This window comes from Marmota marmota, unplaced genomic scaffold (assembly GCF_001458135.2).
Source record: "Marmota marmota marmota unplaced genomic scaffold, marMar, whole genome shotgun sequence".
NCBI lineage: Eukaryota > Metazoa > Chordata > Mammalia > Rodentia > Sciuridae > Marmota > Marmota marmota.
In genome coordinates this window covers 44,877,359-44,903,359 of record NW_026000229.1, presented here as the reverse complement: position 1 = coordinate 44,903,359, position 26,001 = coordinate 44,877,359, and the positions used below count along the sequence as shown (strand labels likewise).

Sequence of the window (26,001 nt, the reverse complement as noted above, 5' to 3'; positions counted from 1 at the left end):
ATTTATTAGATCATTCAGAGGGAGAAAACATGATTCTATGTAAAGTCTACACAAAGACAGAGCCTAAGCAGAGAGCAAGGTGGACACTTTTAGAAAATTAAATTCATTTTTAAAATCAGAAAGAAAAAATAAATAAAACCAGAAAGAAATGAATGAAAAACTGAAGAAAATAAATACAAAGAGAAATTGAATAATTGAAAGCCACAAGAGACCTGGATAGTCAATTAGATGGAAATTTATGATAGGAAGCAGTGGCAGAATAGGCATTTATTTAAATGTTTAATCCTTTTTCATTGGTACATTATGATTATAAATAATAGTTGGATTCATTAAGACATATTTTACATGCTAAATGTGAAATCTTAAAAGCTCCAGTGCCCCAAAATATTTTCTATTAGCATCCAGAACTGTCTTCTTTTAGCTTATCATAATGCATGCCCTGGACTCACTCACACTGCTAAGGTAAGGGTTAAGCTATGACGGACAGATAAATAAGTTACCAGATGGCTTTCCTTAACTGAGATTTTACCCACGCAAGATGTAAGAGTTCTGATAATAAAGACATGTGATGCCTTTTAAATCTGAGTCATTACTTATGGAGGATTAGCTTGGATGGGTTGCTGCAAGTGACAGATTATGAACAGAAGCACTGTTATTCATTTCACAGGAATGACAACTAGAACTAAGAATAGGACTAATGGGACTGAAAGCAAAATTTAACCCACTCTATAAGTTCTTAAGAACAAAGGGAAAATAATACAAATAGAAAAATATCACCATACCTGGAAACCTACTCAGCTCTTGTCTTGAGTCTTCAGATTTCATGAGTACTAAGTATCCATCTCTGGGCATCAGTCTCTGAATGGCTTCCAGAGGGAGATGCTGGGCACTTGATAACTTTAAGGCATCCTGCACCCTCATGAAAAAGAGCGCATCCCCTCCTAAGATCATTGCCAGCAGGGGATAGATATTCTGCTCTGAGATTTCTAGTTCTGTCTTCATTTGAATAGAATTAGGCTATATTTTAGATTTGCTTCATGATAACTTTACATTTTAAATTTTCAGGGGGGAAAAGAGCTGTTCATTATCTCTAATTAATAAAATCATTAAGCTAAAAGAAAACTAAAAATATATTCTGAATCAGTTCCTTTCTTATGTTTTTCCATCCAGGACATGTCAGTTCTTCCCCAGTTAACCAGGTTTTAAAATTCATTTTATTTCCTGGTTGTCCTGCTGTTTATTAACTTAATAATCGAAAGACTCTCCTTTGCAAAAAGAAAATCTTTCATCCTTTTGATGAAGCCAATGTCCAACCTAATTCACCCTCTATGGGCACAAAGAAGTTGCCAGCAACTCTCTCAGATATTTATCTGAGTTTAATACCCTTAAACTTGATAAAATCAAATAAAGGTCACTCCTCTGTACCCTCCAGTTTTAATCCCCTTAGATTTTCTTCATAGGATCCATCTTTTATCCCTTTGTCCCTTTTGCCTATTCACCCCATTTCACCACCAAACCTCTTGTTGAATTGACCTAGAAAAAATTATAATAAATGTTTTAAAAACACAAACAAGAACCAGAAGATTGACTCCTGGCTGTTAAACATTGCACATCTAGTTTCCCACTTTTTTCTCCATTTTTTCATCACCTAATTCTAACTGATACCACATTATTTCACTTTAAGGTAAGTTAGGTCCCTAAATGTTTTTCTTCCAAGCAAGTTTTCGGGCATTCTTTTTCCTTCTTGATTCCATAAAAATGGAGTTTTATTTTTTTTAAGTATATTTGTCGCTAGTATCTAATGAACTTCCTCTTCTTTATGTCTTAGCTCTCCTCTAAAGAAAAGTAAAGCAGACAACAAACTTGTTAGGAAGATGATAAGCATATTTGTTCTTATTTTCTTTTTTTAATTTTTATTGTTGGTTGTTCAAAACATTACATAGTTCTTTTTTTTTGCTTCTTTTTTTTATTTTTTTTTTTATTATTATTTTTTTAATTTTTTATTGTTGGCTGTTCAAAACATTACATAGTTCTTGATATATCATATTTCACACTTTGATTCAAGTGGGTTATGAGCTCCCATTTTTACCCCGTATACAGATTGCAGAATCACATCGGTTACACATCCACTGATTTACATATTGCCATACTAGTGTCTGTTGTATTTTCAATGCTAACAAATTTTCCTAAAGGTTCCCTGGTATGGTTAACAACTTAACCTTCATCTTCATCCAATCCTGAACCAAGCCATGGTACAAACTCCAGATCTGTCACCAACCCATCAGCTGCACCTGTGGATCTCCAAGTCATTCCCAATTCTAGTTTAAAATTAAGGTTACTTCTCTATATCCACAATAGTTCATATTTATTTTTCTGCTGTGATCCTCATCTTGCCCCCACCACCACCACCTGCTTCTGCGTGTCCTCAACTTAGTGATGTGTGCAAAGAGTAAGATGTTACCTGAGTCTTCCTCACCACTGAAGTTAAAATAATTTAATGTCTTCCTGTTCTGAGCATGCCATGCTTCCTTCAAAGCTATTCACAGACTGTTATCTCAATTACTTTGAAGTGTATCAAATGTTTCTATAAATGAAAAAATGCTAATTACTGCACTGGGGAGGCCAGTGACCAAACAAAACTATAATGACCTGGTACTGCAAAGCTAAAGTCAATTAGCCAAGGAAATTGTCTCCAAAAATGCATTCATCATGTCCAAAACAACAAGGGAAAATGCTGATAATGGGTCACAGGAGGGCAAGGTAACACTGGAATCGTTAAGAAAATCAATCTCTACCACTTTGTTTGCCAGTTTAAGTCCTCTCATGTTGAATTAAAATATCTCCAGGTAATCTGATTATACTCATTTCCCAAGAGCTTTATAGACATCATATTAAATATCCTTATAAATGTCAATTTTCTCTATGCATAAATAAATTTAAAAAGTGAAATAATAAATTACCAAAAAAAGTTATTTTAAAACTGTCTTGTGACTTTTACTGAATTTCAAACTTTACACATTGTCATAAGCATTTTGAAATTCAGGCTTTATTTAACTCATGTTCACTTCCAAAGAAACTTATGCAGTTTCCTGCAGTCAAGTGAACCAACATAATTAATGAATTTAACAAAGGGATCCAATTGTCAAAATAATTCATTTTCCCTTGACTATGCTTGTCATTTGGAAGGAGAAATAATATAAATAAGTGTTTACTTCAAAATATTAAAAGAAAGTAATAAGATTTGTTCTTTTTTATTTCTTGACAGACAATAATATTTCATCCTTATAGGGTACAATGTAATGTCTTCACATGTCTATGTGGTGTAAGGATCAACTCAAGGTGTTTAAGTTATCCATAATCTTAAACATTTATCATTGCCTTGTGTTCAGAGGATTAAGATAATCATATTTTTCTACTCATGGTACATTATATGCATTGGTTTATAAAGAGTTCTGTCTCTCTTTTTTACTTATTTGTTACCTTTTTAATTATTATTTTATTCTAATTTGTTATATATGATAGCAGAATGCATTACAATTCATATTATACATAGAGCACATTTTTAATATCTCTAAAGTTTCCCTGGTATGGTTAACAACTTCATCTTCATCCTATCATGAACCAAGCCATGGTACAAACTGCCACTCCAGATCTGCCACCAACCATCATAAATTAGAGTCACACCATTCGTGTCTTCATACAAGTACTTATGGTAATGATATCCATCTCATTCCATCATTCTACCCCCACTCCCCTTCCCTAACCCTCCCTCCCCTTTGCTCTATCTTGAGTTCATCTAATCCTCCCATGCTCCCACCCCAACCCCATTATGAATCAACATCCTTATATCAGAGAAAACATTCAGCATTTAGGTTTTTTGGGTTATTTGTTACCTTTAATCTCCATTCCCCATTACTAATTCCTTTCTCTCAAAGATAACCACTCTGGTCTTTAAAAAGTATACCCTATTGTTGTGTGTGTTACTGTGAGACATGTATTGATTTTTGTGGATGTATGTATAAAATAATCTCTTTCATCTCATTTGAATTGTTTTTTCCCTCTTAGCCCATGTTGCTATGTGTACACCTTACTGAGTAGCACTCCAAGGTGAGTATGCACCACCTTCTACATGCCTGATTACCCAGATTACCTCCAAGTTTTTCAGAGCCACTACAATATGATTTTGGAAGAACTGGATGATCTTCTCCAACTTAAACCCATACATCCTAATAATGTTATTATTCAGCCGGAACACACCAGGAAAATAATACTTGTTAAAATTCTTAAACACTTATATACTGGTTAGAATAGTCACTTTCATGAGTCTCTTGGAGTTTCACCTATCCCCAAGTTCTTTTCCCAGAAGTCTTTATGAATTAACTAATAAAAGTTAGTGCCTAAACCAAAAGGACTTCTCAGACTGCTCCAACTCTGGCCAGCATCTGTTCTGAGAGGTCCTAGTCTATACATGCAGTTGTCTCCTCTTTCGCATATCACACTTGCTCTATAATAAAAGCTGCAATGACATCTTCATGAATGTCTCTCTGAAGATCAGCAATGACTATTATTGCGTCTTTCTGAGCATTATGAGGCAATGATTCTTTGAACCAGTGATCATTATTTTATTAATCACTCTTTTATCACATAGAAAAAATAATATAAATAAGGCAAATGACTGATCTACTTAGTGATCAAGTTCCAGCCTTAGAAATAATATAATGGTAGAAAAAAAAAAAACATTTTCTTCCCCCATTGTCCTTGATCCCAATGTGAAGGTATAGAGAGCAGTTGTTAATTCATCCATGTGGGCATGCTAACAGTTATAGGTCAAAGATTTGTGACACAGTATGCAAATGCCCACTCAAATAGAATTAGGCTAGAGGGTCTGGGTAAAATATAGGGTAGCCAGGAGCTGACCAAGGTGATTACACAGCCAAAGATACTTCAGTAAGAATTTCTGGGGGAAACTAACAGTCAAGAGATTATCAAATATCAATTCTAAAAGGCATAAAACTAGGAAACTCAGAGAGAAAGAGGCCAAGAGTTCTGTCTGGATAGGAGCAAAAAGTAACTGAGTCAAAGATGAAGCAAGAGAAGAGGATCCGGAGCAATCACGTATCCAGAGTGCCTTCACAGTCTGACCAATGTGAATATTATGTTTCCCAAAATCATGTAATAAGAAGCTCTCTTCGCCTCTTGGGTGTTCCTTACAAAAACTCAGTACCCAAGTCTAAAACTTCAGACAAATTCAAAATAAGGGACATTCTACAAAGTACCCAACTAATATTCTTCAAAGCTATCACAGCCATGAGAAACAAAATAAGACAAAGAAACTATCAAAATCAGAGGATACTAAGAATACATGATAACTAAATATAATGTAGTATCCAGGATTGAATTTTGGAACAGAAAACAGACATTAAAAGAAAACTAGTAAAATCTGAGGAGAGTCCAGACTTCAGTTAACAGTAATGTATCAGTGTTGCTTTCTCAGTTTGGGAGAAAAGTAAAATGATAACATTAGGGGAAACCAAAATTGAGTGAAGGGCATATGGGAACCCTCTCTACCAACTTTACACTATTTTTGTAAATCTAAACTTATTCCAAAATAAGACCATTAGAGGAGAGAAAGGGCAGTAAGGAGAGGGAAGAGGAGAGGAAAAGAAGAGACTCTGGGGACTGAAATTAAATTCCATACACATATGATGATGTCAAAATGAACCCAACTATTATGTATAATTATTTGTTCAACTATAATGCACTAATAAAAGCATTAAAAGATCTTATTTTTAAATAGAATAAGAAATGTAAAAATAGAACTGAAAATATCAGCAAAAATCAAATGAAAAATCATGCTTGAGCATTTATTGAAATTCTGCTACTTGACATTTAATGTACAAAATGAATAATATATGGTGTATGTCAGTGAAAAATTAACAGTCCAGTTGGGACACCATACTTACAAACCAAGGCAACATGCTCTCAAATGATAAAAGACAGCAAAAGACCAGGAGACCATCAACCTATATTCTAAATTTGGACCTTTTATATGTTACTTTTTTTTTTTTTGGTACCAGGTGTTGAATCCAGGGGCTTTCAAAAACCTAGCCATATCCCCAGCCTGTTTCATTCTTTTATTTTGAAACAGCATCTCACTAAGTTGCTTAGGGTCTCGCTAAGTTGCTGAGGCTGGCTTTGAATTCATGATCCTCCTACCTCAGCCTCTGGAGCTACTGAGATTACAAGCATGTGCCACTGGGCCTGGCTCATACATTACTTTTAAGATCTTGAGCTAATTACTTAATTTTCCAGTAGCTGAACTTCCTAAAATGTGAACTCTCTAAGATGATGTACAATTTACATTACAAAAGCTTTATGGTCCACAGTAAGTTTAATGCTTTTCTAAGTAACTGCATGTCTGTATGTAATCTTTCAGCTCTATGGTACTTATTTTCTTTCTGATTCAAAAGAGCTGGGACTCTGCCAACTTTCTTTCTGTCATCCCCTCCTTTTTTAAGCCATACCCTTAGAGGGGGATAAAGTGCTACTGCAAGGCTGGAAGTAGAAGAATGGGTTTGCTTCTTCCAGTTGACTTCCAGTGGACATCCTCTCTGCCCCTGAGATTCACCCAACCACAAACCTCACCTCAGCAGCCTTGGTTACTTTTTAAAGCAGTAGCAGGGTAGTTGCAGTATAAGAGGAACACAACCCACCCACACACTTCTCAAGAATACCAGCACCAGCCAGAGGCACCTCTCCCTCAGGGCTGTGTCCTGTCCCATAGGCCCTCCTTCAAACAGAGACACCAGCAGACAGCATCCACTCCTCAAGGATTTAATAGTTTGGTGGCTTGAGTTTTAATAATTCTAAGGCAAAATTTGCTTCCTACAAATGCTACATCTATGACTTTAGAGTTCATTCTTTTTCAAATAACTACTTCACTGTCAGAAACAAAATTACATCTAATTTTGTTTAAAGCTGTAATTTGGTTTTATTTGTGATTCTAAAATCAAGTGAAACCTCATTCTATACAGTACAATAGATGTCTAATGAGCTGATCAGAGGAAGTTGGTTTTAATACCACAAAAGACTAGAAGAAATCAGAATCAAAGACAAAAAGTAGAGTGACTTCCCTTAAAGGATTAAAACAGGAGATTTCCTTGTTCCACTGATTCAGGTTGTTTGGAATCTCCTGGGTTGGTTTTGGTTTGTTTTGGTCTGGTTTGGTTGGAAAATGGGCCCATTTCAAAGTTAGGATTAATTGCATAACACTGAGCAGAGTGAGTCCATTCTGGTTTGGTCTGGCCTGCTAGGGCCTAGTGTAGGCTCCTAGTGCAAAATAATGGTTTCCAACAAAAATTGTATAGTACAATTTTATATTTAGTTAACAACTCTTTTTTATAAATTAATTTCATTTATTTTTTACACAAATGGAGCATTTAGTTAATAACTTTTTACATCAAAATTTCTCTTTTCAAAAAAAAATTGGTATGGCTTCTGCCTTCTTACTGGACTTTGAAAAAAATCATATTCGCAAATAAATAGCTCACAAGTGAAGAGATGAAAACAAATCAGCTAAATAGTAAGACAAATCAGAGTCAGTAAAAATTAATATTATATTTATAGTAAGATCATCTACTTAAAATGGAAAAAATAGATAATAGATAATAAACTACATATTGACTTTAAAAATGGATCCTTTAACATTTAAGTTACTCTGCTTACCCTTATATATAGATAAGCCCACTAGTGAGATGAAGTAGCCACAACCTTTCATCTTCAATTCTGTTTATAAGGCAGTTAACAGACTTATATCACAATTAAATATGGGCAGAAAGCAAAAAACAGAGCACAACTTAGTAGATGGTGGCATTCTGGCTAAATTTAACATAGCTTACATAACGTGTTCATCTGAAATTCAAATTTACTTTGCTGTTTCATATACCATCTATATACTTAAGAAATTTCATTATAATTTACAAACTGAGTGCAGAGTCTTCTCATTGCCACCTTCATATCTTTATTTCTAAAAGTGTAGATGAATGGGTTTAGAAAAGGAGTGATAACTGCATCAAAGATGGCAAGGAATTTATCCAGATGTGATGTGGGAAATGGCCACATGTAGAAAAAGATTAATGGCCCAAAGAACAAAACCACCACAGTGACATGAGCTGACAGAGTGGAGAGGGCCTTGGATAAACCACCCAAAGACTTTTTTTGGACAGTCATCAAAATAAAGACATAAGAGATGATCAGAATTAAAAAGGAGGCCACAGAAATAAATCCACTGTTGGCAGTTACCATGAATCCCAGTGTATGGGTCTCTATGCAAGCAAGTTTTATAAATCGAGGAAGGTCACAAAAAAAGCTATCTAATTCATTTGGCCCACAGAAAGGCAAGTCTATAACAAAGGCCAACTGAGTCACTGAATGAATAAAGCCAATAATCCAGGAAGCAACTAGAAACAAAATGCACCTCCGTGGGCTCATGATGGTCAGGTAGTGGAGAGGTTTACATATGGCCACATATCTGTCAAAGGCCATGGCTATGAGCAGCACCATCTCAGTGCCCCCAACTGCATGGATAAAAAAGATCTGAACTACACAGCCTCCAAAGGAAATGGTTTTGTGCTTTCTGAAAATGTCATAGATCATCTTGGGAGCTGTGGAGGAGCAAAATATCAAATCAATGATGGAAAGGTTGGCTAGCAGGAAGTACATGGGGGACTGTAAATGAGGGTCAGAGGTCACAGTCAGCACAATGAGAAGGTTTCCCATCAGAGTTGCTACATAGAACACACAGGAAAAGAAGAAGAGGAAGATCTGGGTTGCCCATGAATTGGAGAGTCCAAGGAACACAAACTCACACACCACAGAGTGGTTGGCTTCATCCATTGCCTCTGTCAGCAGTGATGTCACTCATGTTCCCTGAAAGAAAGTAAAGGAACAGTCTTAGGATAAATGGCACTGATCTTGGCAAAATCATGGGCAATTCAAAAGTTGTCAGAAAACCAAACAACAGTTAATTTATTCTTCTGGAGACAATTTTAATCATAAAGCAATTCATATTCCTCTGTTATATATTGCCAAAAATATATTGCACAGAATAATTTATTTCACTTTTTTATGACCTCTGTTGTGTTTTTAAGTATTAGTTTATAGTCATACTTCATATAAAAATACAAACTAAAAAACTTTTTATACATTAACTGTAGAATTAAGTGACAGTGGGTTTTATGCATAACTCGGATATTCCTCAATATATTAATACCATATGTATAACCATATTCCCAATTTCTTCATAATCTTTATATGCATTTTTAAAGGCATAAATTTCCCTTATTTGTAAGACATAAATTTCCCTTATTTTTAAGGTGGACAAAGTGAGTTATTTTAGAAGACAGCATTAAATACAAGAGCAGAGTTTGGCAGATCATGGCACTCACCGTGAGTGCTGGAGAAACTGGTGTAATTATAGGTACTGTGGAGGAGATTCTGACTAAGGGTTGGGGGAGAAAAAAATGTGAGCTGTCAAGTAAAAGAGGTAACCAGAATGACAGCAATGAGTCATAAATCCCAAGTAAAGGAGAACAAGTAAGAGTGAATACAGAAATGTTAGAAGTGTTAGAAATGTTCTTATCTACTTGTATTTAAAGATGTTTAACCTCATGAAATGAATGCATGCTAAGATAGCAAGATACTTGGGATTTTTTCTTATCAGTTTGTCAGATATTTACACATTTGACAAAATTCAGGGTATTGGGGAAGGAGACAAGCAGTCTCATACTGAGTGATGGAAAAACACACTTATAAACATTTGTCAATTTGGAAACACCCTCTGAACTTTTACATGCTCCGGATACTTTGACTCAGCTGTTCTACTTGCAAAAGGCGGAAATTTTTCTGAACATATGTTTGTGTACGTAGACAAAGTGGCCAAAGAAATAACATTTTTTTTCTTATTTTTTGCTAAAGCATTGTGTTTTTTTAATTTAATATTTATTTTTTAGTTGTAGTTGTACACAATACCTTTATTTTATTTATTTTTACCTGGTGCTGAGGATCGGACCCAGGGCCTTGCATGTCCTAAGCAAGCACTCTACCACTGGGCCATAATCCCAGCCCTTAAAGTATTGTTTTTAAGAGCAAAAGCTTGACAATACAATATATAGACCAGGAGACTAGAAAAATAACTTTCCATGGAGTACCATGCAGCCATTCATAATACAGAGGTAGACTTAATGTACTTAGGGAAGACAGGAGAGAGGTCAGTAATTTCCAGCACTACATTTTGCCATGTGGTTTTAAAAATAAAATAAATAGGTAGAAAACATCTAGGTTAATACCCAAAAGCCTGTTACTGATAATTGTCTCTAAATTTGAAAAGTAATGAAGGAGAAGAGAACTTTTACTTTTCACTTTGTGCCTATCTTAAATTTTGCAGTCAGCATATACCAATTTCATTTTTACAGCAAGGTAAATGTATGTGGATTTTGAAATTACACCATTTGTATCTTCAGAATGACCAAAGATATAATCATAATCTATCTTTGTGACTCCACTTCTCCTTTTACCTCACACTCTAAGCTAAACTACTTCTTCGCTAGATGTGCATCTGAATGGTATTTTCTTTTCCCTCATGCACACCCTAGGCTGTGCTTCACTCCCCCATCCGCTGGGCCTGCAGTGCCCTCGCCCTCATGACACTTCTCTAATTCTTCCCATTCTCTCCAACACCCTGCCCAGCAAAATTCCTTCTTCCATGAAGTCTTCTTTGATAATGTTACTTTCGTATGCACTAAATGGAGATGAATTTTTCATATATTTCGGTAACCAAACCAAAAACACTAATAATAGTAGTACTGTTCTTAGTGTTCCAAAACGGGACCCCTTTGAATTCCCTGTTATTGTAGGAAATGTTTCTCCAATATGCCTTTAAAAAGTCTTTTTCAGACTTTCTCATAACAGTATAAATGACAATCATATTCATAAACAGCAGTTCAGCTTAGAGTTAGATTCTTTTTATAGTGGTTATCATTAGAAACCTCCCCCATTGAAATAATTGATCCAAGCAAATGATTGAATTCTAAATTGCTCCACTAGAAAATGGCAGTTATTCTATTAATGTGCTCAATTCAAGCTCAATTCTAAACCCTGTTTAATTTTTACACAAAATCTTGTTTTTATCTCTAAAATTTTCATGTATATTACATTATAAAGATTTTTAAGGGCTGTAGCTGAGGCTCAGCGGTAGAGCACTCGCCTCACAAGAGTGAGACTCTGTATTCGATCCTCAGCACCACATAAAAAATAAATAAATAAGTGAAATAAAGGTATTGTGTCCAACTGCAACTAAAAAAATAAATTTAAAAAAAGATTTTTAAATTAGATGTATTACTAGTGTTGGTAAAAACTTGGAAAGCAGACTTGTATACTGGGTAGTTCTGCTTTCTAACCAGTTTTCCATGTTCTGTCTATTTTGAAATCTTGGGGCCTCTAACTTTCCTATGTGCATAAATGAATAGACCACAATGAATTTCCCCTTTATGTATATCCATTAGAGTAGAGGGAAGAGAAGAAGAAAGGGAAAGGGGAGTTACTGCAACTGAAATAGAGCAATTATATACCACACTTGTATAATTGTGTCTCAATGAACCCTAATATTATGTGTAACTACAAAGAACTAATTTTAAAATATTTTTAAAAACTTGATGTCTCTAGCTACCACACTTTGAGCCAGGCATGGCAGCATAGACCTGTAATCCCTGCTGAAGCAAAAAGTTCTCAAGTTTGAGACCAGCCTGGGTAACATTGGAAGACTCCATCTCAAAAAGGAAAAAAAAATCTAGGTACCACTTGGTATTAGTCCTCACTAAATGACATCCCTTTTTAACACAGGCAGAATCATAGTTTGGATCTGAGCTTTCAGTGAATATAGAGTGAAAAATTGTCTAGTTAGGTCACTAATATAAAAGGAAAATAGGTTATTAGTGGGGACAGGCAACTAAACCCCAGGTGCCTTTGCAGTGTTCTGAACTCCAGGATTATGTTGTAACACAGAGCACCCATCTCTGCCTACACTCCCACCATTAAGAATAGAAGGAGGAACAAAGAAAACCATCTACTGACAGCTGACTCTCTGCTCAGGTCTGCTCATTCCTATACAGGCCAGTGTAAAGAGGAAATGAACTATAAATCACATGAGCTTACCACCAATTGAACAAAGCTGATAATTACAGAGTTTTAGAAAGTTAAACAATGTTTGGAGTCATTCAGATAAAGATATGGAGTCTTCTAATTTCTAACCTTTGCAATACTCTGGTTTCTCTTCAGATCGTATAAATCTTTCGCCTTTTACTAATTTCTAACCTTTGGTCTCAAGTTACTAACAAAGTTTAGTTAAAACTAGACTTCCTGGGTAATACTGAAATTTGCAAGGAAGCATTTCAATCTGATGATGATAAAAGTTCCTCCATTGGTCCACTAGTTTACTCTTCCTGAAATGAGTAGAAAGAGTTCAGGACCTATTCAGAATATAGGAACAATATATGTGAACTTGAAACAGAGCTACATGCTTCAAAAATAATTGTTCTTACTACTATCAATGCAGCAAGACTTGTAGACTGCTATAACCTGAATGGCATTTTACTAGTAAATGTAAAATCCTTTTATTTTAGAATTAAGGAAAACAAAGTATAGGGAGGGTAAATGACTCTGCTGAAGGTATAGAACTAGCTAGTAACAAATCCAGAATTAATATGTTTGACTCTTGGCCTCATCAGTTCAGGTTATTTCCACTTGGCATCTTGCCTGTGACCCAGAACCATAATATGCCAAATCTACAAAACAGCAAGAAAAGATGATTTTGAAAGTTTCACCACAAAAAAAAAATGACAAATGTTTAAGGTAATGAAGAAGCTAATTATCTTGATTTGATCATTATACAAACTAGACATGTATCAAAACATCACATTGTACTCCATAAATCTGTACAATTATTATGTGTCAATTAAATTTTTTAAAAGAAAACCAAAAGTGGATATGTGTGCATATTTCTTTAGTATTGTCCAAAATTCATATTACTCCAGCTAGACAAATCTTACACTCTTAACTTATTCTTTTCCTAGAGATCCATGTGCACAACATCTGTGCAAACACCATCAGAATAACCCCCACAATACAATCACAATACAACACAAAATCATAATTTGAGTCTATTCATCCTTTGGTCTTCTATATTTCAATCGGTAAATCTGCTGCAATTCCCCTGTTAAATAACAGAGTTCGTTTGTTTCTTGAGATTTATGAAATTCTCCCTCAGATAATTGTGTGTTTCAACGTGGAGTTCTGATCCCCATCAAAGACAGTTCCCATCCATCTAACCTACCTGGACCAATGTTAAAATTATCATGGACTTAGAAGACCACAAAATGCAGAGTTCTTGCCTTTGAAACGTTATCATTGTTTGGCATAAAATGTCACAGGTAATACCTCCATAGAGGCAAAGTAACTAATTAGCAGCACTGAAAAATTACTTAATGCTGTTGTAGAATTCTGGGATTGGCTTCTTGAGCACATTTGGCCAAGGGAATTGTATCCAAGGACCACAGATATTTGCCCACAGTAATCAAACAGAAAAATTGGTAATGGGTCACTTGAGAGGAAATAAGAGAGAATAGGGATGTGTGTGTGTGTGTGTGTGTGTGTGAAAATTTCATATTTTTTAATCTTTTTGCCTGTTTTTCTCATTTATGAGGGAAGAAACTCCACACAAAAGAAAATAAACACTTTCCAAAAAGTGAAAATAAAGCATATCATCTCCACAGGAAGAAACAAGGGAGAGAGAAAAGTATGAACAGCGTCCTCTGATGTGGAATCTGAATGTGCTCTGTGTCCCATAATAAAGGATAACTAAATTAGAGGTAGTAAAATGCACAGCCATCTGGTCAATATTTATTTAGTTCTTTTTTTTAAATTTTTTATTGTTGGTTGTTCAAAACATTACATAGTTCTTGATACATCATATTTCACACTTTGATTCAAGTAGGTTATGAACTCCCATTCATNACATCGGTTACACATCCACTGATTTACATATTGCCATACTAGTGTCTGTTGTATTTTCAATGCTAACAAATTTTCCTAAAGGTTCCCTGGTATGGTTAACAACTTAACCTTCATCTTCATCCAATCCTGAACCAAGCCATGGTACAAACTCCAGATCTGTCACCAACCCATCAGCTGCACCTGTGGATCTCCAAGTCATTCCCAATTCTAGTTTAAAATTAAGGTTACTTCTCTATATCCACAATAGTTCATATTTATTTTTCTGCTGTGATCCTCATCTTGCCCCCACCACCACCACCTGCTTCTGCGTGTCCTCAACTTAGTGATGTGTGCAAAGAGTAAGATGTTACCTGAGTCTTCCTCACCACTGAAGTTAAAATAATTTAATGTCTTCCTGTTCTGAGCATGCCATGCTTCCTTCAAAGCTATTCACAGACTGTTATCTCAATTACTTTGAAGTGTATCAAATGTTTCTATAAATGAAAAAATGCTAATTACTGCACTGGGGAGGCCAGTGACCAAACAAAACTATAATGACCTGGTACTGCAAAGCTAAAGTCAATTAGCCAAGGAAATTGTCTCCAAAAATGCATTCATCATGTCCAAAACAACAAGGGAAAATGCTGATAATGGGTCACAGGAGGGCAAGGTAACACTGGAATCGTTAAGAAAATCAATCTCTACCACTTTGTTTGCCAGTTTAAGTCCTCTCATGTTGAATTAAAATATCTCCAGGTAATCTGATTATACTCATTTCCCAAGAGCTTTATAGACATCATATTAAATATCCTTATAAATGTCAATTTTCTCTATGCATAAATAAATTTAAAAAGTGAAATAATAAATTACCAAAAAAAGTTATTTTAAAACTGTCTTGTGACTTTTACTGAATTTCAAACTTTACACATTGTCATAAGCATTTTGAAATTCAGGCTTTATTTAACTCATGTTCACTTCCAAAGAAACTTATGCAGTTTCCTGCAGTCAAGTGAACCAACATAATTAATGAATTTAACAAAGGGATCCAATTGTCAAAATAATTCATTTTCCCTTGACTATGCTTGTCATTTGGAAGGAGAAATAATATAAATAAGTGTTTACTTCAAAATATTAAAAGAAAGTAATAAGATTTGTTCTTTTTTATTTCTTGACAGACAATAATATTTCATCCTTATAGGGTACAATGTAATGTCTTCACATGTCTATGTGGTGTAAGGATCAACTCAAGGTGTTTAAGTTATCCATAATCTTAAACATTTATCATTGCCTTGTGTTCAGAGGATTAAGATAATCATATTTTTCTACTCATGGTACATTATATGCATTGGTTTATAAAGAGTTCTGTCTCTCTTTTTTACTTATTTGTTACCTTTTTAATTATTATTTTATTCTAATTTGTTATATATGATAGCAGAATGCATTACAATTCATATTATACATAGAGCACATTTTTAATATCTCTAAAGTTTCCCTGGTATGGTTAACAACTTCATCTTCATCCTATCATGAACCAAGCCATGGTACAAACTGCCACTCCAGATCTGCCACCAACCATCATAAATTAGAGTCACACCATTCGTGTCTTCATACAAGTACTTATGGTAATGATATCCATCTCATTCCATCATTCTACCCCCACTCCCCTTCCCTAACCCTCCCTCCCCTTTGCTCTATCTTGAGTTCATCTAATCCTCCCATGCTCCCACCCCAACCCCATTATGAATCAACATCCTTATATCAGAGAAAACATTCAGCATTTAGGTTTTTTGGGTTATTTGTTACCTTTAATCTCCATTCCCCATTACTAATTCCTTTCTCTCAAAGATAACCACTCTGGTCTTTAAAAAGTATACCCTATTGTTGTGTGTGTTACTGTGAGACATGTATTGATTTTTGTGGATGTATGTATAAAATAATCTCTTTCATCTCATTTGAATTGTTTTTTCCCTCTTAGCCCATGTTGCTATGTGTACACCTTACTGAGTAGCACTCCAAGGTGAGTATGCACCACCTTCTACATGCCTGATTACCCAGATTACCTCCAAGTTTTTCAGAGCCACTACAATATGATTTTGGAAGAACTGGATGATCTTCTCCAACTTAAACCCATACATCCTAATAATGTTATTATTCAGCCGGAACACACCAGGAAAATAATACTTGTTAAAATTCTTAAACACTTATATACTGGTTAGAATAGTCACTTTCATGAGTCTCTTGGAGTTTCACCTATCCCCAAGTTCTTTTCCCAGAAGTCTTTATGAATTAACTAATAAAAGTTAGTGCCTAAACCAAAAGGACTTCTCAGACTGCTCCAACTCTGGCCAGCATCTGTTCTGAGAGGTCCTAGTCTATACATGCAGTTGTCTCCTCTTTCGCATATCACACTTGCTCTATAATAAAAGCTGCAATGACATCTTCATGAATGTCTCTCTGAAGATCAGCAATGACTATTATTGCGTCTTTCTGAGCATTATGAGGCAATGATTCTTTGAACCAGTGATCATTATTTTATTAATCACTCTTTTATCACATAGAAAAAATAATATAAATAAGGCAAATGACTGATCTACTTAGTGATCAAGTTCCAGCCTTAGAAATAATATAATGGTAGAAAAAAAAAAAACATTTTCTTCCCCCATTGTCCTTGATCCCAATGTGAAGGTATAGAGAGCAGTTGTTAATTCATCCATGTGGGCATGCTAACAGTTATAGGTCAAAGATTTGTGACACAGTATGCAAATGCCCACTCAAATAGAATTAGGCTAGAGGGTCTGGGTAAAATATAGGGTAGCCAGGAGCTGACCAAGGTGATTACACAGCCAAAGATACTTCAGTAAGAATTTCTGGGGGAAACTAACAGTCAAGAGATTATCAAATATCAATTCTAAAAGGCATAAAACTAGGAAACTCAGAGAGAAAGAGGCCAAGAGTTCTGTCTGGATAGGAGCAAAAAGTAACTGAGTCAAAGATGAAGCAAGAGAAGAGGATCCGGAGCAATCACGTATCCAGAGTGCCTTCACAGTCTGACCAATGTGAATATTATGTTTCCCAAAATCATGTAATAAGAAGCTCTCTTCGCCTCTTGGGTGTTCCTTACAAAAACTCAGTACCCAAGTCTAAAACTTCAGACAAATTCAAAATAAGGGACATTCTACAAAGTACCCAACTAATATTCTTCAAAGCTATCACAGCCATGAGAAACAAAATAAGACAAAGAAACTATCAAAATCAGAGGATACTAAGAATACATGATAACTAAATATAATGTAGTATCCAGGATTGAATTTTGGAACAGAAAACAGACATTAAAAGAAAACTAGTAAAATCTGAGGAGAGTCCAGACTTCAGTTAACAGTAATGTATCAGTGTTGCTTTCTCAGTTTGGGAGAAAAGTAAAATGATAACATTAGGGGAAACCAAAATTGAGTGAAGGGCATATGGGAACCCTCTCTACCAACTTTACACTATTTTTGTAAATCTAAACTTATTCCAAAATAAGACCATTAGAGGAGAGAAAGGGCAGTAAGGAGAGGGAAGAGGAGAGGAAAAGAAGAGACTCTGGGGACTGAAATTAAATTCCATACACATATGATGATGTCAAAATGAACCCAACTATTATGTATAATTATTTGTTCAACTATAATGCACTAATAAAAGCATTAAAAGATCTTATTTTTAAATAGAATAAGAAATGTAAAAATAGAACTGAAAATATCAGCAAAAATCAAATGAAAAATCATGCTTGAGCATTTATTGAAATTCTGCTACTTGACATTTAATGTACAAAATGAATAATATATGGTGTATGTCAGTGAAAAATTAACAGTCCAGTTGGGACACCATACTTACAAACCAAGGCAACATGCTCTCAAATGATAAAAGACAGCAAAAGACCAGGAGACCATCAACCTATATTCTAAATTTGGACCTTTTATATGTTACTTTTTTTTTTTTTGGTACCAGGTGTTGAATCCAGGGGCTTTCAAAAACCTAGCCATATCCCCAGCCTGTTTCATTCTTTTATTTTGAAACAGCATCTCACTAAGTTGCTTAGGGTCTCGCTAAGTTGCTGAGGCTGGCTTTGAATTCATGATCCTCCTACCTCAGCCTCTGGAGCTACTGAGATTACAAGCATGTGCCACTGGGCCTGGCTCATACATTACTTTTAAGATCTTGAGCTAATTACTTAATTTTCCAGTAGCTGAACTTCCTAAAATGTGAACTCTCTAAGATGATGTACAATTTACATTACAAAAGCTTTATGGTCCACAGTAAGTTTAATGCTTTTCTAAGTAACTGCATGTCTGTATGTAATCTTTCAGCTCTATGGTACTTATTTTCTTTCTGATTCAAAAGAGCTGGGACTCTGCCAACTTTCTTTCTGTCATCCCCTCCTTTTTTAAGCCATACCCTTAGAGGGGGATAAAGTGCTACTGCAAGGCTGGAAGTAGAAGAATGGGTTTGCTTCTTCCAGTTGACTTCCAGTGGACATCCTCTCTGCCCCTGAGATTCACCCAACCACAAACCTCACCTCAGCAGCCTTGGTTACTTTTTAAAGCAGTAGCAGGGTAGTTGCAGTATAAGAGGAACACAACCCACCCACACACTTCTCAAGAATACCAGCACCAGCCAGAGGCACCTCTCCCTCAGGGCTGTGTCCTGTCCCATAGGCCCTCCTTCAAACAGAGACACCAGCAGACAGCATCCACTCCTCAAGGATTTAATAGTTTGGTGGCTTGAGTTTTAATAATTCTAAGGCAAAATTTGCTTCCTACAAATGCTACATCTATGACTTTAGAGTTCATTCTTTTTCAAATAACTACTTCACTGTCAGAAACAAAATTACATCTAATTTTGTTTAAAGCTGTAATTTGGTTTTATTTGTGATTCTAAAATCAAGTGAAACCTCATTCTATACAGTACAATAGATGTCTAATGAGCTGATCAGAGGAAGTTGGTTTTAATACCACAAAAGACTAGAAGAAATCAGAATCAAAGACAAAAAGTAGAGTGACTTCCCTTAAAGGATTAAAACAGGAGATTTCCTTGTTCCACTGATTCAGGTTGTTTGGAATCTCCTGGGTTGGTTTTGGTTTGTTTTGGTCTGGTTTGGTTGGAAAATGGGCCCATTTCAAAGTTAGGATTAATTGCATAACACTGAGCAGAGTGAGTCCATTCTGGTTTGGTCTGGCCTGCTAGGGCCTAGTGTAGGCTCCTAGTGCAAAATAATGGTTTCCAACAAAAATTGTATAGTACAATTTTATATTTAGTTAACAACTCTTTTTTATAAATTAATTTCATTTATTTTTTACACAAATGGAGCATTTAGTTAATAACTTTTTACATCAAAATTTCTCTTTTCAAAAAAAAATTGGTATGGCTTCTGCCTTCTTACTGGACTTTGAAAAAAATCATATTCGCAAATAAATAGCTCACAAGTGAAGAGATGAAAACAAATCAGCTAAATAGTAAGACAAATCAGAGTCAGTAAAAATTAATATTATATTTATAGTAAGATCATCTACTTAAAATGGAAAAAATAGATAATAGATAATAAACTACATATTGACTTTAAAAATGGATCCTTTAACATTTAAGTTACTCTGCTTACCCTTATATATAGATAAGCCCACTAGTGAGATGAAGTAGCCACAACCTTTCATCTTCAATTCTGTTTATAAGGCAGTTAACAGACTTATATCACAATTAAATATGGGCAGAAAGCAAAAAACAGAGCACAACTTAGTAGATGGTGGCATTCTGGCTAAATTTAACATAGCTTACATAACGTGTTCATCTGAAATTCAAATTTACTTTGCTGTTTCATATACCATCTATATACTTAAGAAATTTCATTATAATTTACAAACTGAGTGCAGAGTCTTCTCATTGCCACCTTCATATCTTTATTTCTAAAAGTGTAGATGAATGGGTTTAGAAAAGGAGTGATAACTGCATCAAAGATGGCAAGGAATTTATCCAGATGTGATGTGGGAAATGGCCACATGTAGAAAAAGATTAATGGCCCAAAGAACAAAACCACCACAGTGACATGAGCTGACAGAGTGGAGAGGGCCTTGGATAAACCACCCAAAGACTTTTTTTGGACAGTCATCAAAATAAAGACATAAGAGATGATCAGAATTAAAAAGGAGGCCACAGAAATAAATCCACTGTTGGCAGTTACCATGAATCCCAGTGTATGGGTCTCTATGCAAGCAAGTTTTATAAATCGAGGAAGGTCACAAAAAAAGCTATCTAATTCATTTGGCCCACAGAAAGGCAAGTCTATAACAAAGGCCAACTGAGTCACTGAATGAATAAAGCCAATAATCCAGGAAGCAACTAGAAACAAAATGCACCTCCGTGGGCTCATGATGGTCAGGTAGTGGAGAGGTTTACATATGGCCACATATCTGTCAAAGGCCATGGCTATGAGCAGCACCATCTCAGTGCCCCCAACTGCATGGATAAAAAAGATCTGAACTACACAGCCTCCAAAGGAAATGGTTTTGTGCTTTCTGAAAATGTCATAGATCATCTTGGGAGCTGTGGAGGAGCAAAATATCAAATCAATGATGGAAAGGTTGGCTAGCAGGAAGTACATGGGGGACTGTAAATGAGGGTCAGAGGTCACAGTCAGCACAATGAGAAGGTTTCCCATCAGAGTTGCTACATAGAACACACAGGAAAAGAAGAAGAGGAAGATCTGGGTTGCCCATGAATTGGAGAGTCCAAGGAACACAAACTCACACACCACAGAGTGGTTGGCTTCATCCATTGCCTCTGTCAGCAGTGATGTCACTCATGTTCCCTGAAAGAAAGTAAAGGAACAGTCTTAGGATAAATGGCACTGATCTTGGCAAAATCATGGGCAATTCAAAAGTTGTCAGAAAACCAAACAACAGTTAATTTATTCTTCTGGAGACAATTTTAATCATAAAGCAATTCATATTCCTCTGTTATATATTGCCAAAAATATATTGCACAGAATAATTTATTTCACTTTTTTATGACCTCTGTTGTGTTTTTAAGTATTAGTTTATAGTCATACTTCATATAAAAATACAAACTAAAAAACTTTTTATACATTAACTGTAGAATTAAGTGACAGTGGGTTTTATGCATAACTCGGATATTCCTCAATATATTAATACCATATGTATAACCATATTCCCAATTTCTTCATAATCTTTATATGCATTTTTAAAGGCATAAATTTCCCTTATTTGTAAGACATAAATTTCCCTTATTTTTAAGGTGGACAAAGTGAGTTATTTTAGAAGACAGCATTAAATACAAGAGCAGAGTTTGGCAGATCATGGCACTCACCGTGAGTGCTGGAGAAACTGGTGTAATTATAGGTACTGTGGAGGAGATTCTGACTAAGGGTTGGGGGAGAAAAAAATGTGAGCTGTCAAGTAAAAGAGGTAACCAGAATGACAGCAATGAGTCATAAATCCCAAGTAAAGGAGAACAAGTAAGAGTGAATACAGAAATGTTAGAAGTGTTAGAAATGTTCTTATCTACTTGTATTTAAAGATGTTTAACCTCATGAAATGAATGCATGCTAAGATAGCAAGATACTTGGGATTTTTTCTTATCAGTTTGTCAGATATTTACACATTTGACAAAATTCAGGGTATTGGGGAAGGAGACAAGCAGTCTCATACTGAGTGATGGAAAAACACACTTATAAACATTTGTCAATTTGGAAACACCCTCTGAACTTTTACATGCTCCGGATACTTTGACTCAGCTGTTCTACTTGCAAAAGGCGGAAATTTTTCTGAACATATGTTTGTGTACGTAGACAAAGTGGCCAAAGAAATAACATTTTTTTTCTTATTTTTTGCTAAAGCATTGTGTTTTTTTAATTTAATATTTATTTTTTAGTTGTAGTTGTACACAATACCTTTATTTTATTTATTTTTACCTGGTGCTGAGGATCGGACCCAGGGCCTTGCATGTCCTAAGCAAGCACTCTACCACTGGGCCATAATCCCAGCCCTTAAAGTATTGTTTTTAAGAGCAAAAGCTTGACAATACAATATATAGACCAGGAGACTAGAAAAATAACTTTCCATGGAGTACCATGCAGCCATTCATAATACAGAGGTAGACTTAATGTACTTAGGGAAGACAGGAGAGAGGTCAGTAATTTCCAGCACTACATTTTGCCATGTGGTTTTAAAAATAAAATAAATAGGTAGAAAACATCTAGGTTAATACCCAAAAGCCTGTTACTGATAATTGTCTCTAAATTTGAAAAGTAATGAAGGAGAAGAGAACTTTTACTTTTCACTTTGTGCCTATCTTAAATTTTGCAGTCAGCATATACCAATTTCATTTTTACAGCAAGGTAAATGTATGTGGATTTTGAAATTACACCATTTGTATCTTCAGAATGACCAAAGATATAATCATAATCTATCTTTGTGACTCCACTTCTCCTTTTACCTCACACTCTAAGCTAAACTACTTCTTCGCTAGATGTGCATCTGAATGGTATTTTCTTTTCCCTCATGCACACCCTAGGCTGTGCTTCACTCCCCCATCCGCTGGGCCTGCAGTGCCCTCGCCCTCATGACACTTCTCTAATTCTTCCCATTCTCTCCAACACCCTGCCCAGCAAAATTCCTTCTTCCATGAAGTCTTCTTTGATAATGTTACTTTCGTATGCACTAAATGGAGATGAATTTTTCATATATTTCGGTAACCAAACCAAAAACACTAATAATAGTAGTACTGTTCTTAGTGTTCCAAAACGGGACCCCTTTGAATTCCCTGTTATTGTAGGAAATGTTTCTCCAATATGCCTTTAAAAAGTCTTTTTCAGACTTTCTCATAACAGTATAAATGACAATCATATTCATAAACAGCAGTTCAGCTTAGAGTTAGATTCTTTTTATAGTGGTTATCATTAGAAACCTCCCCCATTGAAATAATTGATCCAAGCAAATGATTGAATTCTAAATTGCTCCACTAGAAAATGGCAGTTATTCTATTAATGTGCTCAATTCAAGCTCAATTCTAAACCCTGTTTAATTTTTACACAAAATCTTGTTTTTATCTCTAAAATTTTCATGTATATTACATTATAAAGATTTTTAAGGGCTGTAGCTGAGGCTCAGCGGTAGAGCACTCGCCTCACAAGAGTGAGACTCTGTATTCGATCCTCAGCACCACATAAAAAATAAATAAATAAGTGAAATAAAGGTATTGTGTCCAACTGCAACTAAAAAAATAAATTTAAAAAAAGATTTTTAAATTAGATGTATTACTAGTGTTGGTAAAAACTTGGAAAGCAGACTTGTATACTGGGTAGTTCTGCTTTCTAACCAGTTTTCCATGTTCTGTCTATTTTGAAATCTTGGGGCCTCTAACTTTCCTATGTGCATAAATGAATAGACCACAATGAATTTCCCCTTTATGTATATCCATTAGAGTAGAGGGAAGAGAAGAAGAAAGGGAAAGGGGAGTTACTGCAACTGAAATAGAGCAATTATATACCACACTTGTATAATTGTGTCTCAATGAACCCTAATATTATGTGTAACTACAAAGAACTAATTTTAAAATATTTTTAAAAACTTGATGTCTCTAGCTACCACACTTTGAGCCAGGCATGGCAGCATAGACCTGTAATCCCTGCTGAAGCAAAAAGTTCTCAAGTTTGAGACCAGCCTGGGTAACATTGGAAGACTCCATCTCAAAAAGGAAAAAAAAATCTAGGTACCACTTGGTATTAGTCCTCACTAAATGACATCCCTTTTTAACACAGGCAGAATCATAGTTTGGATCTGAGCTTTCAGTGAATATAGAGTGAAAAATTGTCTAGTTAGGTCACTAATATAAAAGGAAAATAGGTTATTAGTGGGGACAGGCAACTAAACCCCAGGTGCCTTTGCAGTGTTCTGAACTCCAGGATTATGTTGTAACACAGAGCACCCATCTCTGCCTACACTCCCACCATTAAGAATAGAAGGAGGAACAAAGAAAACCATCTACTGACAGCTGACTCTCTGCTCAGGTCTGCTCATTCCTATACAGGCCAGTGTAAAGAGGAAATGAACTATAAATCACATGAGCTTACCACCAATTGAACAAAGCTGATAATTACAGAGTTTTAGAAAGTTAAACAATGTTTGGAGTCATTCAGATAAAGATATGGAGTCTTCTAATTTCTAACCTTTGCAATACTCTGGTTTCTCTTCAGATCGTATAAATCTTTCGCCTTTTACTAATTTCTAACCTTTGGTCTCAAGTTACTAACAAAGTTTAGTTAAAACTAGACTTCCTGGGTAATACTGAAATTTGCAAGGAAGCATTTCAATCTGATGATGATAAAAGTTCCTCCATTGGTCCACTAGTTTACTCTTCCTGAAATGAGTAGAAAGAGTTCAGGACCTATTCAGAATATAGGAACAATATATGTGAACTTGAAACAGAGCTACATGCTTCAAAAATAATTGTTCTTACTACTATCAATGCAGCAAGACTTGTAGACTGCTATAACCTGAATGGCATTTTACTAGTAAATGTAAAATCCTTTTATTTTAGAATTAAGGAAAACAAAGTATAGGGAGGGTAAATGACTCTGCTGAAGGTATAGAACTAGCTAGTAACAAATCCAGAATTAATATGTTTGACTCTTGGCCTCATCAGTTCAGGTTATTTCCACTTGGCATCTTGCCTGTGACCCAGAACCATAATATGCCAAATCTACAAAACAGCAAGAAAAGATGATTTTGAAAGTTTCACCACAAAAAAAAAATGACAAATGTTTAAGGTAATGAAGAAGCTAATTATCTTGATTTGATCATTATACAAACTAGACATGTATCAAAACATCACATTGTACTCCATAAATCTGTACAATTATTATGTGTCAATTAAATTTTTTAAAAGAAAACCAAAAGTGGATATGTGTGCATATTTCTTTAGTATTGTCCAAAATTCATATTACTCCAGCTAGACAAATCTTACACTCTTAACTTATTCTTTTCCTAGAGATCCATGTGCACAACATCTGTGCAAACACCATCAGAATAACCCCCACAATACAATCACAATACAACACAAAATCATAATTTGAGTCTATTCATCCTTTGGTCTTCTATATTTCAATCGGTAAATCTGCTGCAATTCCCCTGTTAAATAACAGAGTTCGTTTGTTTCTTGAGATTTATGAAATTCTCCCTCAGATAATTGTGTGTTTCAACGTGGAGTTCTGATCCCCATCAAAGACAGTTCCCATCCATCTAACCTACCTGGACCAATGTTAAAATTATCATGGACTTAGAAGACCACAAAATGCAGAGTTCTTGCCTTTGAAACGTTATCATTGTTTGGCATAAAATGTCACAGGTAATACCTCCATAGAGGCAAAGTAACTAATTAGCAGCACTGAAAAATTACTTAATGCTGTTGTAGAATTCTGGGATTGGCTTCTTGAGCACATTTGGCCAAGGGAATTGTATCCAAGGACCACAGATATTTGCCCACAGTAATCAAACAGAAAAATTGGTAATGGGTCACTTGAGAGGAAATAAGAGAGAATAGGGATGTGTGTGTGTGTGTGTGTGTGTGTGAAAATTTCATATTTTTTAATCTTTTTGCCTGTTTTTCTCATTTATGAGGGAAGAAACTCCACACAAAAGAAAATAAACACTTTCCAAAAAGTGAAAATAAAGCATATCATCTCCACAGGAAGAAACAAGGGAGAGAGAAAAGTATGAACAGCGTCCTCTGATGTGGAATCTGAATGTGCTCTGTGTCCCATAATAAAGGATAACTAAATTAGAGGTAGTAAAATGCACAGCCATCTGGTCAATATTTATTTAGTTCTTTTTTTTAAATTTTTTATTGTTGGTTGTTCAAAACATTACATAGTTCTTGATATATCATATTTCACACTTTGATTCAAGT

General features: G+C 35.2%; 2 protein-coding genes across 2 annotated transcripts; both read right to left on the bottom strand.

The window, feature by feature from the left end:
* Positions 1-7,707: 7,707 nt before the first annotated feature.
* On the bottom strand, positions 7,708-8,913 carry LOC107137823 (olfactory receptor 4F6). The gene has a single exon (XM_015480260.2). The coding sequence runs from the start codon at positions 8,893-8,895 to the stop codon at positions 7,957-7,959; it is 939 nt and encodes a 312-aa protein (XP_015335746.1). The 5' UTR covers positions 8,896-8,913; the 3' UTR covers positions 7,708-7,956.
* Positions 8,914-19,662: 10,749 nt separating this feature from the next.
* LOC107137822 (olfactory receptor 4F6) lies at positions 19,663-20,869 on the bottom strand. The gene has a single exon (XM_015480259.2). It carries the CDS (start codon positions 20,849-20,851, stop codon positions 19,913-19,915), a length of 939 nt encoding a protein of 312 aa, XP_015335745.1. The 5' UTR covers positions 20,852-20,869; the 3' UTR covers positions 19,663-19,912.
* Positions 20,870-26,001: the final 5,132 nt, after the last annotated feature.

Excerpts from the sequence above, each read along its gene's own strand:
- LOC107137822 (XM_015480259.2), bottom strand. The coding sequence starts at position 20,851 with ATGGATGAAGCCAACCACTCTGTGGTGTGTGAGTTTGTGTTCCTTGGA.
- LOC107137823 (XM_015480260.2), bottom strand. The coding sequence starts at position 8,895 with ATGGATGAAGCCAACCACTCTGTGGTGTGTGAGTTTGTGTTCCTTGGA.